Below are 18892 nucleotides of genomic sequence, written 5' to 3' on the forward strand. Positions count from 1 at the left end.
AAGAAGTGCTTTTGCATATTGCTTTTGAGTCTGCTACCCTTGAGCTTGAGATCTTGACCTTGCATTCTGGTGTTGCTCCTTTTGTGAATAATGATTTTAGCATCAACTTTATTATGCCCCTTAATATACTTAACAGTTTCTATCATATCACCCCTTTCTCTTGTTAAGTGTATCCAGTCCACGGATCATCCATTACTTGTGGGATATTCTCCTTCCCAACAGGAAGTTGCAAGAGGATCACCCACAGCAGAGCTGCTATATAGCTCCTCCCCTAACTGCCATACCCAGTCATTCTCTTGCAACTCTCAATAAAGATGGACGTAGTAAGAGGAGAGTGGTGTATTATAGTTAGTTTCTTAACTTCAATCAAAAGTTTGTTATTTTTAAATGGTACCGGAGTGTACTGTTTTATCAAAGGCAGCATTAGAAGAAGAATCTGCCTGTGATTTCTATGATCTTAGCAGAAGTAACTAAGATCCATTGCCGTTTTCACATATTCTGAGGAGTGAGGTAACTTCAGAGAGGGAATGGCGTGCAGGTTTTCCTGCAATAAGGTATGTGCAGTAAACATATTTCTAGGGATGGAACTTGCTAGAAAAATGCTGCTGATACCGGATTAATGTAAGTTAAGCCTAAATGCAGTGATTTAATAGCGACTGGTATCAGGCTTATTAACAGAGATACATACTCTTATAAAAGTGTAATATAAAACGTTTGCTGGCATGTTTAATCGTTTTTATATATGCTTTGGTGATAAAACTTATTGGGGCCTAGTTTTTTTCCACATGGCTGGCTTTATTTTTGCTAGAAACAGTTTTCCTGAGGCTTTCCACTGTTATAGTATAAAAGTTACAGTTGGTGCAGTTAAAATTACAAACTGTGACATTCAGCTTCCCTCAGCAGTCCCCTGCATGCTATAGGATATCTCTGATGGGCTCAAAAGGCTTCAAAAGTAGGAGCTGTGGCAGTTGTTATAACTGTTTAAAAAACATATTTTTGTTTTGTTAATCTGTTTTTTGTATTAAGGGGTTAATCATTCATTTGCAAGTGGGTGCAATGCTCTGCTAACTTGTTACATACACTGTAAAAACTTTGTTAGTGTAACTGCCTTTTTTCACTGTTATTTCAAATTTTGCCAAAATTTGTTTCTCTTACAGGCACAGTAACGTTTTTTATATTGCTTGTTAACTTTGTTTAAAGTGTTTTGCAAGCTTGCTAGTCTCATTGCTAGTCTGTACAAACATGTCTGACACAGAGGAAACTACTTGTTCATTATGTTTAAAAGCCATTGTGGAGCCCCATAGGATAATGTGTACTAAATGTATTGATTTCACCTTAAACAGTAAAGATCAGTCTTTATCTATAAAAGAATTGTCACCAGAGGGGTCTGTCGAGGGGGAAGTTATGCCGACTAACTCTCCCCACGTGTCGGACCCTTCGCCTCCCGCTCGAGGGACGCACACTAATATGGCGCCAAGTACATCAGGGATGCCCATAGCGATTACTTTGCAGGACATGGCTGCAATCATGAATAATACCCTGTCACATGTATTAGCCAGATTGCCTGAATTGAGAGGCAAACGCGATAGCTCTGGGGTTAGACGAGATACAGAGCGCGTAGATGCTGTAAGAGCCATGTCTGATACTGCGTCACAATATGCAGAACCTAAGGACGGAGAGCTTCAGTCTGTGGGTGACGTCTCTGAATCGGGGAGACCTGATTCAGAGATTTCTAATTTTAAATTTAAGCTTGAGAACCTCTGTGTGTTACTTGGGGAGGTATTAGCTGCTCTGAATGACTGTGACACATTTGCAGTGCCAGAGAAATTGTGTAGGCTGGATAAATACTATGCAGTGCCGGTGAGTACTGATGTTTTTCCAATACCTAAAAGGCTTACAGAAATTATTAGTAAGGAGTGGGATAGACCCGGTGTGCCCTTTTCCCCACCTCCTATATTTAGAAAAATGTTTCCAATAGATGCCACTACACGGGACTTATGGCAGACAGTCCCTAAGGTGGAGGGAGCAGTTTCTACTTTAGCAAAGCGTACCACTATCCCGGTTGAGGACAGTTGTGCTTTTCCAGATCCAATGGATAAAAAATTAGAGGGTTACCTTAAGAAAATGTTTATTCAACAAGGTTTTATTTTACAGCCCCTTGCATGCATTGCGCCTGTCACTGCTACAGCGGCGTTCTGGTTTGAGGCCCTGGAAGAGGCCATCCATACAGCTCCATTGACTGAAATTATTTACAAGCTTAGAACACTTAAGCTAGCTAACTCATTTGTTTCTGATGCCATTGTTCATTTGACTAAACTAACGGCTAAGAATTCCGTATTCGCCATCCAGGCGCGTAGGGCGCTATGGCTTAAATCCTGGTCAGCTGATGTGACTTCAAAGTCTAAATTACTAAGCATTCCTTTCAAGGGGCAGACCTTATTCGGGCCTGGTTTGAAAGAAATTGTTGCTGACATTACTGGAGGTAAGGGTCATACCCTTCCTCAGGACAGGGCCAAATCAAAGGCCAAACAGTCTAATTTTCGTGCCTTTCGAAATTTCAAGGCAGGTGCAGGATCAGCTCCCTCTACTTCAAAACAAGAGGGAACTTTTCCTCAATCTAAGCAGGCCTGGAAACCTACCCAGTCCTGGAACAAGGGCAAGCAGGCCAGAAAGCCTGCTGCTGCCTCCAAGACAGCATGAAGGAGCGGCCCCCTATCCGATAACGGATCTAGTAGGGGGCAGACTCTCTCTCTTCGCCCAGGCGTGGGCAAGAGATGTTCAGGATCCCTGGGCGTTGGAAATCATATCTCAGGGATATCTTCTGGACTTCAAAGCTTCTCCCCCACAAGGGAGATTTCACCTTTCAAGATTATCTGCAAACCAGATAAAGAAAGAGGCATTCCTAAGCTGCGTGCAAGACCTCCTTGTAATGGGAGTGATCCATCCAGTTCCGCGGACAGAACAAGGACAGGGGTTTTATTCAAATCTGTTTGTGGTTCCCAAAAAAGAGGGAACCTTCAGACCAATTTTGGATCTAAAGATCCTAAACAAATTCCTCAGAGTTCCATCATTCAAGATGGAAACTATTTGAACCATTTTACCCATGATCCAAGAGGGTCAGTACATGACCACAGTGGACTTAAAGGATGCCTACCTTCACATTCCGATCCACAAGAATCATCATCGGTTCCTGAGGTTTGCCTTTCTAGACAGGCATTACCAGTTTGTAGCTCTTCCATTCGGGTTGGCTACAGCCCCAAGAATTTTTACAAAGGTTCTGGGCTCACTTCTGGCGGTTCTAAGACCGCGAGGCATAGCGGTGGCTCCTTACCTAGACGACATCCTGATACAGGCGTCAAGCTTTCAAATTGCCAAGTCTCATACAGAGATAGTTCTGGCATTTCTGAGGTAGCATGGGTGGAAAGTGAACGAAGAAAAAGAGTTCTCTATCTCCTCTCACAAGGGTTTCCTTCCTAGGGACTCTGATAGATTCTATAGAAATGAAAATTTACCTGACGGAATCCAGGTTATCAAAACTTCTAAATGCTTGCCATGTTCTTCACTCCATTCCGCGCCCCACGGTGGCTCAGTGCTTGGAAGTAATAGGCTTAATGGTAGCGGCGATGGACATAGTGCCATTTGCGCGCCTGCATCTCAGACCGCTGCAATTATGCATGCTCAGTCAGTGGAATGGGGATTACACAGATTTGTCCCCTCTACTAAATCTGGATCAGGAAACCAGAGATTCTCTTCTCTGGTGGTTATCTCGGGTCCATCTGTCCAAAGGTATGACCTTTCGCAGGCCAGATTGGACCATTGTAACAACAGACGCCAGCCTTCTAGGTTGGGGTGCAGTCTGGAACTCCCTGAAGGCTCAGGGTTCATGGACTCAGGAGGAGAAACTCCTCCCAATAAATATTCTGGAGTTAAGAGCAATATTCAATGCTCTTCTAGCTTGGCCTCAGTTAGCAACACTGAGGTTCATCAGATTTCAGTCGGACAACATCACGACTGTGGCTTACATCATCCATCAAGGGGGGACCAGGAGTTCCCTAGCGATGTCAGAAGTCTCTAAGATAATTCGCTGGGCAGAGACTCACTCTTGCCACCTATCAGCTATCCATATCCCAGGGGTAGAGAACTGGGAGGCGGATTTTCTAAGTCGTCAGACTTTTCATCCGGGGGAGTGGGAACTCCATCCGGAGGTGTTTGCTCAATTGGTTCTCCGTTGGGGCAAACCAGAACTGGATCTCATGGTGTCTCGCCAGAACGCCAAGCTTCCTTGTTATGGATCCAGGTCCAGGGACCCAGAAGCGGCACTGATAGATGCTCTAGCAGCGCCTTGGTTCTTCAACCTGGCCTATGTGTTTCCACCGTTTCCTCTGCTCCCTCGTCTGATTGCCAAAATCAAACAGGAGAGAGCATCGGTGATATTGATAGCGCCTGCATGGCCACGCAGGACCTGGTATGCAGACCTAGTGGATATGTCATCCTTTCCACCATGGACTCTGCCTCTGAGACAAGACCTTCTAATACAAGGTCCTTTCAATCATCCAAATCTACTTTCTCTGAGACTGACTGCATGGAGATTGAACGCATGATCCTATCAAAGCGTGGCTTCTCCGAGTCAGTAATTGATACCTTAATACAGGCACGAAAGCCTGTCACCAGGAAAATTTACCACAAGATTTGGCGTAAATATCTTCATTGGTGTGAAGCCAAGAATTACTCATGGAGTAGGGTTAGGATTCCTAGGATATTGTCCTTCCTCCAAGAGGGTTTGGACAAAGGACTATCAGCTAGTTCTTTAAAGGGACAGATTTCTGCTCTGTCTATTCTTTTGCACAAGCGTCTGGCAGAAGTTCCAGACGTTCAGGCATTTTGTCAGGCTTTAGTTAGAATTAAGCCTGTGTTTAAACCTGTTGCTCCCCCATGGAGCTTAAACTTGGTTCTTAAAGTTCTTCAAGGGGTTCCGTTTGAACCCCTTCATTCTATTGATATCAAACTTCTATCATGGAAAGTTCTTTTTCTGATGGCTATTTCCTCGGCTCGAAGAGTCTCAGAGTTATCTGCCTTACATTGTGATTCTCCTTATCTGATCTTTCAATCAGATAAAGTAGTTCTGTGTACAAAACCTGGGTTTTTACCTAAGGTGGTTTCTAACAAGAATATCAATCAAGAGATTGTTGTTCCATCATTATGCCCTAATCCTTTTTCAAAGAAGGAACGTCTTTTGCATAATCTAGACGTAGTCCGTACATTGAAGTTTTACTTGCAGGCTACTAAAGATTTTCGCCAAACATCTCACCTGTTTGTTATTTACTCTGGACAGAGGAGAGGTCAAAAGGCCTCGGCAACCTCTCTTTCTTTTTGGCTTCGGAGTATAATCCGTTTAGCATATGAGACTGCTGGACAGCAGCCCCCTGAAAGAATTACAGCTCATTCTACTAGAGCTGTGGCTTCTACCTGGGCCTTTAAAAATGAGGCCTCTGTTGAACAGATTTGCATGGCTGCGACTTGGTCTTCGCTTCATACCTTTTAAAAATTTTACAAATTTGATACTTTTGCTTCTTCGGAGGCTGTTTTTGGGAGAAAGGTTCTACAGGCAGTGGTTCCTTCTGTTTAAGTTCCTGCCTTGTCCCTCCCATCATCCGTGTACTTAAGCTTTGGTATTGGTATCCCACAAGTAATGGATGATCCGTGGACTGGATACACTTAACAAGAGAAAACATAATTTATGCTTACCTGATAAATTTATTTCTCTTGTAGTGTATCCAGTCCACGGCCCGCCCTGTCCTTTTAAGGCAGGTCTTAATTTTAATTAAACTTCAGTCACTACTGCACCCTATGGTTTCTCCTTTCTCGGCTTGTTTCGGTCGAATGACTGGATATGGCAGTTAGGGGAGGAGCTATATAGCAGCTCTGCTGTGGGTGATCCTCTTGCAACTTCCTGTTGGGAAGGAGAATATCCCACAAGTAATGGATGATCCGTGGACTGGATACACTACAAGAGAAATAAATTTATCAGGTAAGCATAAATTATGTTTTTCCTTCTCACCTCTAAGCTATTTGTTTAGGTCATTGAGCCTTTCTTTGTAAGTTTTATATTTTTAGACCATGTACCATTTTAGTAGCTCTCATTTGAACAGATTCCAGTTTATTTATATGCTTCTAGAGATATGGCATCCAGAACTGTACACATTATTCAAGATGAGGCCTAACTTGTGATCTATTTACCCTTAGCCCATTTGGACGTGTATATATATATATATATATATATATATGTCATACAATACAAAGCTCATTGTACCACATGACGTATATATACGTCCAAGCTGCAGGAAACTCAAATATTCTCGGCTGTAAAGCTACAGCCGAGAGCTGGAGTTCTTGAGCTTCAGGCATCGGCCCGCATATGAAATCAGAGCACGATTGGTGCATGTGTCACCATCTGTAACGATCATCTGCTGGTGCCGGCAGGGGGTGTGAGGGGAAAACAGGAGATGGGTGGTCAGACGAGGGGCGGAGCGAGGGGGAGGAAGTGTGATGAGCCCTATACTGCAGAAAAAAAAAATGAAGGGAGAGGGAGGGATGGGGAGCTACACTGCAGAAAAAATGTGGGGCAGGGGGTTAGGGACCCTAGCTAATGATCGCTGGAATGGGGGAGGCGGTTCGGACCACTGCACTTCAGAAAAAGAAAAATTAAAAAAATGTAATAAAATTTAAAAATGTAATAAAATTTAAAAATATGCCTCAATTAGTGGGAGGGTTAAAGAGCTATTTGGGGGGGGATCAAGGAGGTGGGAGGGTTTAGGAGGATCACTGCACTGCATACGTTTTTTTAAAAATAAATAATAATAATAACAAAACCCTAAACTGCAGACTGTCTGCCTGTAACTAAGATGGTGGTGACCAGTGTGTGTGGGGGGGGAGATAAGAGAGCTGTTTGGGAGGGATCAGGGGGTGGGAGGTGTCAGGTGTGAGGGTAATTTCTACACTAAAGCTAAAATTAACCTTACAAGCTGCCTGATTAACCCCTTCACTGCCAAGAATAATAGAAGTGTGGTGCACTGCTGCAATTAGCGGCCTTCTAATTACCAAAAAAGCGATGGCAAAACCATGTATGTCTGCTATTTCTGAACAAAGGGGATCGCAGAGAAGCTTTTACAAGTGGTATGTAAATAATGTCAGTGAGAAACCTAATATTTGTGAAAAATGTAATTATTTTTTTAATATGATTGCATCTGGTGGTGAAATAGTGGCATGAAATATACCAAAATGAGCCTAGATCAATACCTTGGGTTGTCTACTTAAAAAAAAATAGTTTTGGTAGGGAAATAAAAAAACAATTTCTTGTTAAATGAAGTGATAGCAAAAATGCTTAAAATTCTCTGGTAATTTGGGCAAGTTCCCAGTAGTGAAGAGGTTAAGTGACATAAGAACCTTGCTATTTCTGCTGCAAGTAGATAACTTGTATCTATAATGATTGATTAACTAGCGCCTAGATTTAGAGTTCAGCGGCCAAAGGGGTGCGTTAGCTACGCTGGCTTTTTTCTGGCCGCACCTTTTAAATACCGCTGGTATTTAGAGTTCACAGAATGGCTGCGTTAGGCTCCAAAAAAGGAGCGTATAGCATATTTACCGCAACTTCAACTCTCGATACCAGCGGTGCTTACGAACGCGGCCAGCTTCAAAAACGTGCTTGTGCACGATTCCCCCATAGAAAACAATGGGGCTGTTTGAGCTGAAAAAAAACCTAACACCTGCAAAAAAGCCGCGTTCAGCTCCTAATGCAGCCCCATTGTTTGCTATGGGGAAACACTTCCTACATCTGCACCTAACACTCTAACATGTACCCCGAGTCTAAACACCCCTAACCTAACAATTATTAACCCCTATTCTGCCGCCCCCGCAATCGCTGACCCCTGCATATTTTTTTTAACCCCTAATCTGCCGCTCCGTAAACCGCCGCTACTTACATTATCCCTATGTACCCCTAATAAACCTAACACTAAGCCCCTGAAGATCTTCCTACCTTATCTTCACCTCACCGGGTATCACCGATCGGTCCTGGCTCCAAAATCTTCATCCAACCCAAGCGGGGGCTGGCGATCCATAATCCTGCGGCTGAAGAGGTCCAGAAGAGGCTCCAAAGTCTTCATCCTATCCGGGAAGAAGAGGCGATCCAGACCGGCAACCATCTTGATCCAAGCGGCATCTTCTATCTTCATCCGATGAGGAACGGCTCCATCGTGAAGACCTCCAGCGCGGACCAATCTTCTTCCGAAGACGTCCAACTGAAGAATGATGGTTCCTTTAAGGGACGTCATCCAAGATGGCGTCCCTCGAATTCCGATTGGCTGATAGGATTCTATCAGCCAATCGGAATTAAGGTAGGAAAATTCTGATTGGCTGATGGAATCAGCCAATCAGAATCAAGTTCAATCCGATTGGCTGATTCCAGGATTATGGATCGCCAGCCCCCGCTTGGGTTGGATGAAGATTTTGGAGCCAGGACCGATCGGTGATACCCGGTGAGGTGAAGATAAGGTAGGAAGATCTTCAGGGGCTTAGTGTTAGGTTTATTTAAGGGGGGTTTGGGTTAGATTAGGGGTATGTGGGTTGTAATGTTGGGGGGGGTATTGTATGTGTTTTTTTACAGGCAAAAGAGCTGAATTTCTTGGGGCATGCCCCGCAAAGGGCCCTGTTCAAGGCTGGTAAGGTAAAAGAGCTTTGAACTTTTTAAATTTAGAATAGGGTAGGGCATTTTTTTATTTTGGGGGGCTTTGTTATTTTATTAGGGGGCTTAGAGTAGTTGTAATTAGTTTAAAATTGTTGTAATATTTTTCTAATGTTTGTAAATATTTTTTTAGTTTTTTGTAACTTAGTTCTTTTTTATTTTTTGTACTTTAGTTAGTTTATTTAATTGTAGTTATTTATAGGTATTGTATTTAATTCATTTATTGATAGTGTAGTGTTAGGTTTAATTGTAGGTAATTGTAGGTATTTTATTTAATTTATTTATTGATAGTGTAGTGTTAGGTTTAATTGTAGGTAATTGTAGGTATTATATTCAATTTATTTATTGATAGTGTAGTGTTAGGTTTAATTGTAACTTAGGTTAGGATTTATTTTACAGGTAAATTTGTAATTATTTTAACTATTTTAGCTATTAAATAGTTCTTAACTATTTAATAGCTATTGTACCTAGTTAAAAGAAATACAAAGTTACCTGTAAAATAAATATAAATCCTAAAATAGCTATAATATAATTATAATTTATATTGTAGCTATATTAGGGTTTATTTTACAGGTAAGTATTTAGCTTTAAATAGGAATAATTTATTTAATAAGAGTTAATTTATTTCGTTAGATTTAAATTATATTTAACTTAGGGGGGTGTTAGTGTTAGGGTTAGACTTAGCTTTAGGGGTTAATACATTTATTACAGTAGCGGCGAGATTAGGTCTGCAGATTAGGGGTTAATAATTGAAGTTAGGTGTCGGCGATGTTAGGGAGGGTAGATTAGGGGTTAATACTATTTATTATAGGGTTATTGAGGCGGGAGTGAGGCGGATTAGGGGTTAATAACTTTATTATAGTAGCGGTGCGGTCCGCTCGGCAGATTAGGGGTTAATAAGTGTAGGCAGGTGGAGGCGACGTTGAGGGGGGCAGATTAGGGGTTAATAAATATAATATAGGGGTCAGCGGTGTTAGGGGCAGCAGATTAGGGGTACATAGCTATAATGTAGGTGGCGGTGGTGTACGGAGCGGCAGATTAGGGGTTAATAATAATATGCAGGGGTCAGCGATAGCGGGGGCGGCAGATTAGGGGTTAATAAATATAATATAGGGGTCAGCGGTGTTAGGGGCAGCAGATTAGGGGTACATAGGGATAACGTAGTTGGCGGCAGTGTACGGAGCGGAAGATTAGGGGTTAAAAAATTTAAATATAGTGGCGGCGATGTGGGGGGACCTCGGTTTAGGGGTACATAGGTAGTTTATGGGTGTTAGTGTACTTTAGAGCACAGTAGTTAAGAGCTTTATAAACCGGCGTTAGCCCAGAAAGCTCTTAACTACTGACTTTTTTCTGCGGCTGGAGTTTTGTCGTTAGATTTCTAACGCTCACTTCAGCCACGACTCTAAATACCGGCGTTAGAAAGATCCCATTGAAAAGATAGGATACGCAAATGACGTAAGAGGATCTGCGGTATGGAAAAGTTGCGGCTGGAAAGTGAGCGTTAGACCCTTTCCTGACTGACTCCAAATACCGGCGGTAGCCTAAAACCAGCGTTAGGAGCCTCTAACGCTGGTTTTGACGGCTACCGCCCAACTCTAAATCTAGGCCTTGGTGAGCTAATGGGGCAGCTAGCACAGTTCCTTCAAAACCCTTAGATGAATTTTATTTGGATCCACAGAGTTTTTAAATTTTATTTTTGATAATGTCAATAAAACCCCACCCTCTGTAAAAAAAAGATTAGTGCTAAGCTCTTTTTTTAGTAGCGCCCCTTAATGTAGTTGTTCTATCTTCAGAATCTTTAGTAAAGCTTGAACAAAGGTAATGATTGAGATCCTCCCTGTTCCTCCCTTCGGCCCCAATATTTAAAGCATTGGCTGACCGACGAAAAAAAACTGCCTTTATGGCCTCGTTGGCCTTGTAGTCTGTCTGTCAATATATCCTAATAAAAGGGACAGATTCGCAAAGTGCCGGCAAGTAGAAATGTGTCTCCCATAGGATATAAAGGGGAGCGCTACATCAGCAGAATATCGCCAACATTGCTACTTGTCTCTTTTTTGGGCGTGGGGGGGGGCACATATTTGAAGTGTTCCTTCACTGCACTGATAGTGCACTCACTGAAACTAAACACAGTTTCTGTGTCGGAACACTTCAAATAATGCCTGTGTAACCTAGCTATCACTAAACCTACACTATCTGCCGCACACTGGAAAGTCTTGGCACTAAAAGATGGCAAGACAAACATTTCTGACACCCTACTTGTAACCTGTACTTCAGAGATTATAATATATCTCACTGCTGACGATGTATCCCAATCAAGGTACAGGTTACTCCCCCTGGAATGCTTAGCTAACTCCCACAGAACGCCTACACCTACGTCATATTTAAGCTATACTCACCCTAGGATGCCCAGCTAACTCCCTAATACCACCTACACCTGCATCATATATTAGCTTCACTCCCCTGAAACACCCAGCAAACTCCTTACACCTACGTAATGTCTGCAATCTACCTAAGAAAGTATAAAAAAGAACAACTCCCTATTATAACTATAGGAGTTATGTCTCTACATTTATATACAATGTTAAAAGGATATACATTATCATGTATAATGCATATTATTGTAAGTATTGTATATTGTAGTTATTTTTGCTTGTTCATTTTATTATTTTAAACATAAATATATAATTTAAATGATATCTTTATGCTTAAAATAGTAAAATGAACAATAATAACTATGTTTTAAATTAGATACAATATCTAAAATAAAATGCATTATACATGACAATGTATATCAATATCATTTTATACAAATGTAATACTAAAATAAACTATTAACCCCTTATGCACCCTCACCCCCAGCACAACCTACATTATTAACCCCTATTCTGCCATAATCGAAAGACCTAACCAAATCCCTAAAATATTAACCCCTACACCACCACAACCCCCCAACACATATATATTTACATTGCAGACCGCAATGTAAAGGCACTTTTCAGTACCGTTTTAACTCTCCACTCTCACCAACTTTAAAGCCCCAAAATGGTACATTTTTTTTTTATTAAAAAATATAATGCCCTCTATTTTGAGGGCATTTGGAACACTTTTAGAAAATCTCTGGTAAATTTTCGGAGCGATTGCGGTAGCAATAACCAGCAGCTTGTAATTGCCCATTTGCAGGCGTGTGATCATTTAAAATAAAATACAAAAACCTAACATTACAGAAAAAAAACAGCACTAACAAAAATAAAAAACCCACAGTTATGTCTATATTAAAACTGAGGAATGCACCTGAAAATAAAAAACCCTATACTAACAATATCACTTACTATAGCAATAGTCTTTAGAAGGGCTTTTTGTAGGGCATTGCCCTAAAGTGACTTAGATCTTTTTCTAAAAGAAATGATACCCCATCCTACAATAAAATTAACCCCCCATGCACGCCCCCCAAAAAAGCCTATTTAAAAAAAACTACTCTAAAAATTGCTATGAAAAGGAAATTAAGTTGGGCATTACCCTTAGAAGGGCATTTGGTAGGGCAGTGCCCTAAAGTGAACATAGCTCTTGTGCCCCAAAAAAATACTTAAAAAAAACCCCAACAACTTAAAGGGACAGTAAAGTCAAAACAAATCTTGATTTAAATAGGGCATGTCATTTTAAACAACTTTTCAATTTACTTTTATTACCAATTTTGCTTTGTTCTCTTGGTATTCTTAGTGGAAAGCTAAATCTAGGAGGTTCATGTGCTAATTTCTTAGACCTTGAAGGCCGCCTCTAATCTGAAAGCATTTTGACAGTTTTTCACCACTAGAGGGCGTTAGTTCATGTGTTTCATATAGATAACATTGAGCTCAGGCACGTGAAGCTACTAGAGCAAGCACTGATTGGCTAAAAATGCAAGTCTGTCAAAAGAACTGAAATAAGGGGATATATCCTACGGAGGTGCGCACAAATGGCGGTCAGTACTTGACTCACAAAAACAGTTTCAAGATGGAAAAAGTTCCTGGAGCAGCCAGCAACCAACGAAGGCGGTAGCAGTCGGTATCCAAAGTAGACGGCAGCACTCTTGAAAGGAAAAGGTGACAACAAATCTGTGGGAGCAGATAAAAATAGAGGCGCCTTATGGGACAGTATCGTGGTGTAACAACGAGAACAGGAGACAGGACAACACAGACAGTCAGGGTACTCACAAAAGTGTTGGCATATACGTATGCCACACTAAGCAGGACGGAACCTTAGTCGTCCGCCAGACGGTCCAATGGGAGGATAGATCCGGCAATCCAGGGTCCAATCCGCAGCAACAGAAGTCAGAGCGTCAGAGGCACACAACGTCTGTGATAGGATCAGTACCTAGGAGCCCTTAAGGTGAAAGGCAGGTTACCGGGCCAACCAAAAAACGATATACGGAGAGCGGGGATATCGTATATACAGTTTTATTTAAAAGCCGTTTGAAAACACTGTTTAAAACATAGAATAGAAACAGCAACGCGTTTCTCGACCTTCCGGTCGTTTCATCAGGCTGATATTACAATTGATAACCCCGCTCGGGCAGTTTGCAGAGCCATAGATACAAGGTAATCACAGAGGTAAAAAGTGTATTTATATAACTGTTTTGTTATGCAAAACTGGGGAATGGGTAATAAAGGGATTATCTTTCTTTTTAAACAAAAAAAATTCTGGTGTTTACTGTCCCTTTAACTTTAAAAAATATACTTAGAGAGGTCCTCTTCATGCGGTCACTGCCGCACACTGATGCTTGAATGTGAGACACCCATCTGTGATGCTGCCTTTGAATATTTTGCCAGGATTCTCGACATTGCGTTGGATCCCTTTTAAATATATCACCGCCGCACAGTACTTTCGATCATTGGGTCCCTTAGTCTTTTGCCTTTCACTGATACATCTCAAGCAGATTGCCTCCCTATTTCTCACTGACTGCGCTATCACCTCTTCTGCACAATCCTTAGCCTTCTAATAAACTGCCTTATGTTTTTGGATTTTTTTTTTTGGAATCCCCATATCTCCATATCATCATCTGACTGTGTTTATCTTTTGCACACGTGCTACTTATCTAGAACGCCAGATGCATCTAAAATGTCACCTTTCAAAAATTCCCACCGTTCTTGTGCTCCTATTTTTAGTGTTTGCCCTTGTAACCCCTTAACGACCGTACCTTGCACGTCGCTGGTCGATAAGGGATTGTCTGGCTGTAATAGCACGTGTGTTGCTGCGATCAGCAAAACTGCAATAGTAGACCCTCCCTTCCTCCTGCACTTCTGCTAAAATGGCGCTGTCTTGCTGCTGGCGGCGGGACCATGCTATTAAAAAACACATCCCATTGAAAGGCCAGCGACGTACAGGGTAGATTGCTGGTCATTAAGGGGTTAAATAGTTACTTAGAAATTCCCCCATGCTTCCCCTTATTCAAGAGTATACCTGCTTCTAGGTGGTCACCCACAAAAGTGGAAGTTTGAGTTCATCACAAGCCAGAATATTGTCTGCTTCAAGGAAACGTGGATAATTTGCAGTTAGAATGATAGAGGGTGTTGGCACTACAGCAGCAACAGTCCCTTATTTCATTTGCTGCATTATACTGATTGGATGGGTTTTGTAGCGGTTCGGGAACTTAATTATAGTGGGGGCTAACAAAGGCGGTGAAGACACAGCACCCATAAAATATGGAGCCCGTTGCAGCTCAACTGATGTGTTACACGTGCATTTGGAGGTGCAAAGCACCCCCATAAAAATGCCACTGCTAATGCCAAGGTATAGAGCCCATACATTTTTTTTTATTTTTTTTTAGGAAAGTTAAATAACTTTGGGATGATCTGGAGACATTCAATAGTTACAGTATTAACGAGGTCTCCTGGTCGTCTTCTATAAAAGTTATTCTACAGCAGCACAACAGAAATGTTTACTGTCCCTTTAATGGTGTCCTTTATCTGAATTAATCAGCTTTGAAAATAGGGCCTTGGAAGGAGAAATAGGACATTTCTTATAGTAAGTTATAAGGGAGGAGTAAATGGATGAAAAGGAGACCTGTAGCTAAGATGAATGAGACTTTAGGGGGAAGTATGTGACTGAGATATAAAGTACATATTGTTCTTCAGAGCATTGCCTACAGAATGTCAGGCTTTTGAAAATGTAGGTGCATTCTTGGTCTAAAGATCCGTCAGTGCTTTAAAATCCTTCAAAAGATTAACTAATGGTAATTTTTACCTTGATAGTTTTGTACATCGCTAACCTATATTTCTGTACGTGAATGAGACACCTGCATTACTGTATAGTACTCAGTAAAACTGGCAGTATTGAATGTTCAATGTAAAAATTGTAATCAAAGTATGGATAATAAATCCTATCAATAGTATGCATTCAAATTTATAATACAAACTAATAGCAAATTGAAAATTTACCTTACTTTGTACAATTCTTATTTAAAGGGACAGTCAACACCAGAATTGTTGTTGTTTAAAAAGATAGATAATCCTTTTGTAACCCATTCCCCAATTTTGCATAACCAACACAGTTATAATAATACACGTTTTACCCTGTAAATACCTTGGGGACGATTTATTAAAGTGCGGACAGACATGATACAATGTCCGCCGCACATCGATAAATGCTGACAGCATACGCTGTCTGCATTTATCATTGCACAAGCAGTTCTTGTGAACTGCTTGTGCAATGCCGCCCCCTGCAGAAACTGTCCCCTTATTTCAGTTCTTTTGACAGACTTGCATTTTAGCCAATCAGTGCTGACTCCTAGGTAACTTCACAAGCCTGAGCTCAATGTTATCTATTTGACACACATGAACTAATGCCCTCTAGTGGTGAAGAACTGTCAAAATGCATTCAGATTAGAGGCGGCCTTCAAGGTCTAACAAATTAGTATATAAGCCTCCTAGGATTAGTTTTCAACTAAGAATAACAAGAGAACAAAGCAAAATTGGTTATAAAAGTAAATTGGAAAGTTGTTTAAAATTACACGCTATATTTGAATAATGAAAGTTTATTTTGGACTTGACTGTCCCTTTAAAGGCACATGAAACCCACATTTTTTTCTTTCATGATTTGCAAAGAGCATTTAATTTTAATCAACTTTTCAATTCACTTTTATTATCCAATTTGCTTCATTCTCTTGAAATCCTTTGTTGAAAAGCATATCTAAATAGGCTCAGTCGCTGCTGATTGTTGGCTGCACATAGATGACTCGTGTGATAGGCTCACTCATGTGTATTGCTATGTCTTGAACAAAGGATATCTAAAGGATGAAGCAAATTCGATAATAGAAGTAAATTGGAATTTTGTTTAAAATTGTATGCTCTATCTGAATTATGAAAGAAAAATTTTGGGTTTCATATCCCTTTAAACTTTAAAGGGATATGAAACCCACATTTTTTCTATAAAGTTTAAAGTATTCTGGATAAAAAATGAATTCTACGCGCACATATTTAATGTAAAATGTCATTTCAAGATGCAAAGTTAAAATCGTGTAAAATAAAGTTTTAATAGTATTGTGATTTCATTTTCAGTTCTGGAGTTTGTGTGGTAACTCACTGACTCCGAAGCGCGGTGTTTTCGGGAAGACGGGTGATCTGCAGACCATTCTGTGCCTGGCCTGTGCAAAGGATGAAGTGACCTATTCTGGGGCGCTAAATGGAGATATATATGTCTGGAAAGGATTGAACCTTGCACGTACAATTCAAGGAGCGCATGCTGTAAGTACAAGCAGAAACCATGTTAACAGCTGCAGATTTCCAGAGCAAGTGGTATGGTTTATACTGAATCAAATACTCATTAATGCTTAAAACTTACTTATAAATCAACTGTTCACCTATAGTCAAATAACTACCGAACCTACAACATGCTACACAGTGATTGCTTAAATCAGAATCTCTTCATAACTGGCCACAGCAAAGGAAACCAGGAACTTTGGGGCCGATTTATTAATGCCTGGCGGACATTATACGCTGTATCGTTTTACCCTGTCTGCATTTAGCATTGCACAAGCAGTTCTAGTGAACTGCTTGTGCAATGCCTCCTCTACAGATTCGCGCTAGCAAGGGGTGTTAATCAACCCGAACGTATCTGATCGGGTTGATTGCTGTCCGCCACTCAGAGCACACACTCACATGCAAACGCACACACCTAGACTCACACAGACACCCATACCTCCCCATACGCACATACATGATACACACACACACTCATGCACGTACGCAAGCACACACCTAGACACACACATACCCCCCACACGCACATACATACACACAACCAGACATACACACAGACACACACCCAGACATACACACATACCCCCCACGCACATACATACACATATACAGACACACATACACGCATACACTCATACACTCACACACACACACATATTAAACTGAACAATTGTTCTTGTGTCTGGAAGCTATTGCCCAGTGTTTTGGGTCTGCTTTGGTTTGGAGGTAAAATTATCTCAACAAAGCTGATCTGTTTGTATTACAAAAATATATTTTCCCTGGGGAGTATTAAAAATCTTGAATATTAAATTCACAGAACTGGGTGCACATCCTCCATCATAGACAGCTTCCGGGGCACACTGGGTGCAGATTCCACTAGAGTTTAGCCAAAATCAAACACTCCAGTTTAGCCAAAGATCACAAAAAATGAGACGTCAATACTGGGGCAGTCTGCAGATTAAATTAAAAAGACAATGTGAGTATTGCTGGTCAAATTCTGATAAATTCAGAACTTTTTCCTGGGGACATAACCTTTCCGTACCTTGATGTTGTCTAATAATGCTTGGTGATTACACCTTTGACACATTGCAGTATACAAGATAGTAAAATTTCAACCTCCTACATTTTTTTTTATTCCAAATTTAGCAGACATCCCAGTGCCTCAAACCTACGCACACATATATGCACATTCCTGACACAATCCATGCTTTATCTCCCAGGCAGGAATCTTCAGTATGAATGCCTGTGAGGAGGGATTTGCCACTGGAGGCCGCGATGGCTGTGTACGCCTGTGGGATTTAAATTTTAAACCAATTACTGTGATTGATCTCAGGGAAACAGACCAAGGATACAAAGGTAACATTGTAAGAACAATTGACAGTTACTATGTGCTTTTAAATAGATTGATAGGCAGATAAAAGCACAGACATATATAATAGTAATACATAAACAGAATGTACTTGTTATGTTTAGTTTTTTTATTTATATCACTCATGTTTTGTTAACAAATGCTTCATGAGGATTATGAATCTTTTTTTTTATTGATTGTGTTTTGCACATACATGCTTTAATGTTATAGGTTGTTGTACATACATACTCTGATGTTATAGGTTGTTGCACATAAATACTCTGATGTTATAGGTTGTTGTACATACATACTCTGATGTTATAGGTTGTTGTACATACATACTCTGATGTTATAGGTTGTTGCCCATAAATACTCTGATGTTATAGGTTGTTGCACATAAATACTCTGATGTTATAGGTTGTTGTACATACATGCTCTGATGTTATAGGTTGTTGCACATACATACTCTGATGTTATAGGTTGTTGCACATACATGCTTTAATGTTATAGGTTATTGTACATACATACTCTGATGTTATAGGTTGTTGCACATAAATACTCTGATGTTATAGGTTTATGTTGTTGTACATACATGCTCTGATGTTATAGGTTGTTGCACATACATACTCTGTTATAGGTTGTTGCACATACATGTTCTGATGTTATAGGTTGTTACACATACATGCTCTGATGTTATAGGTTGTTGCACATACATGCTCTAATTTTATAGGTTGTTGCACATACATGCTCTGATGTTATAGGTTCTTGTGAACTGCTGGTGCAATGCCGCCCCCTGCAGATTCGCGGCCAATCGGCCACTAGCAGGGGGTGTCAATCAACCCGATCGGGTTGATTTCTGGCGATGTCTGTCCACAGCCTCAGAGCAGGCGGACAGGTTATGGAGCAGCGGTCTCCATACAGAGCTTGATAAATATGCCCCTAAGTGCTATTGCATTGTATTGTTATAATGCATTTGTTTATTATGCAAATCTACTGTATTTACTGGTCCTGTAAGGTAGACAGTATCAATGTAGAGGATAAAAAATAATGCTCCTTATTGAATTAACTGGC

At 40.8% G+C, this 18892-nt stretch overlaps 1 protein-coding gene across 1 annotated transcript in view; it reads left to right on the forward strand.

Moving 5' to 3' along the window:
- Positions 1–18892, forward strand: part of EML5 (EMAP like 5) — a 261422-nt gene that overhangs the window by 13062 nt on the left and 229468 nt on the right. Inside the window, exons 2-3 of the mRNA XM_053710836.1 lie at positions 16273–16458; positions 17694–17829. Coding sequence (XP_053566811.1) covers positions 16273–16458; positions 17694–17829 — 322 coding nt within the window. The remainder of the gene's footprint in view (positions 1–16272; positions 16459–17693; positions 17830–18892) is intronic.

The sequence above is a fragment of the Bombina bombina genome, chromosome 1 (assembly GCF_027579735.1).
Source record: "Bombina bombina isolate aBomBom1 chromosome 1, aBomBom1.pri, whole genome shotgun sequence".
Classification (NCBI taxonomy): domain Eukaryota; kingdom Metazoa; phylum Chordata; class Amphibia; order Anura; family Bombinatoridae; genus Bombina; species Bombina bombina.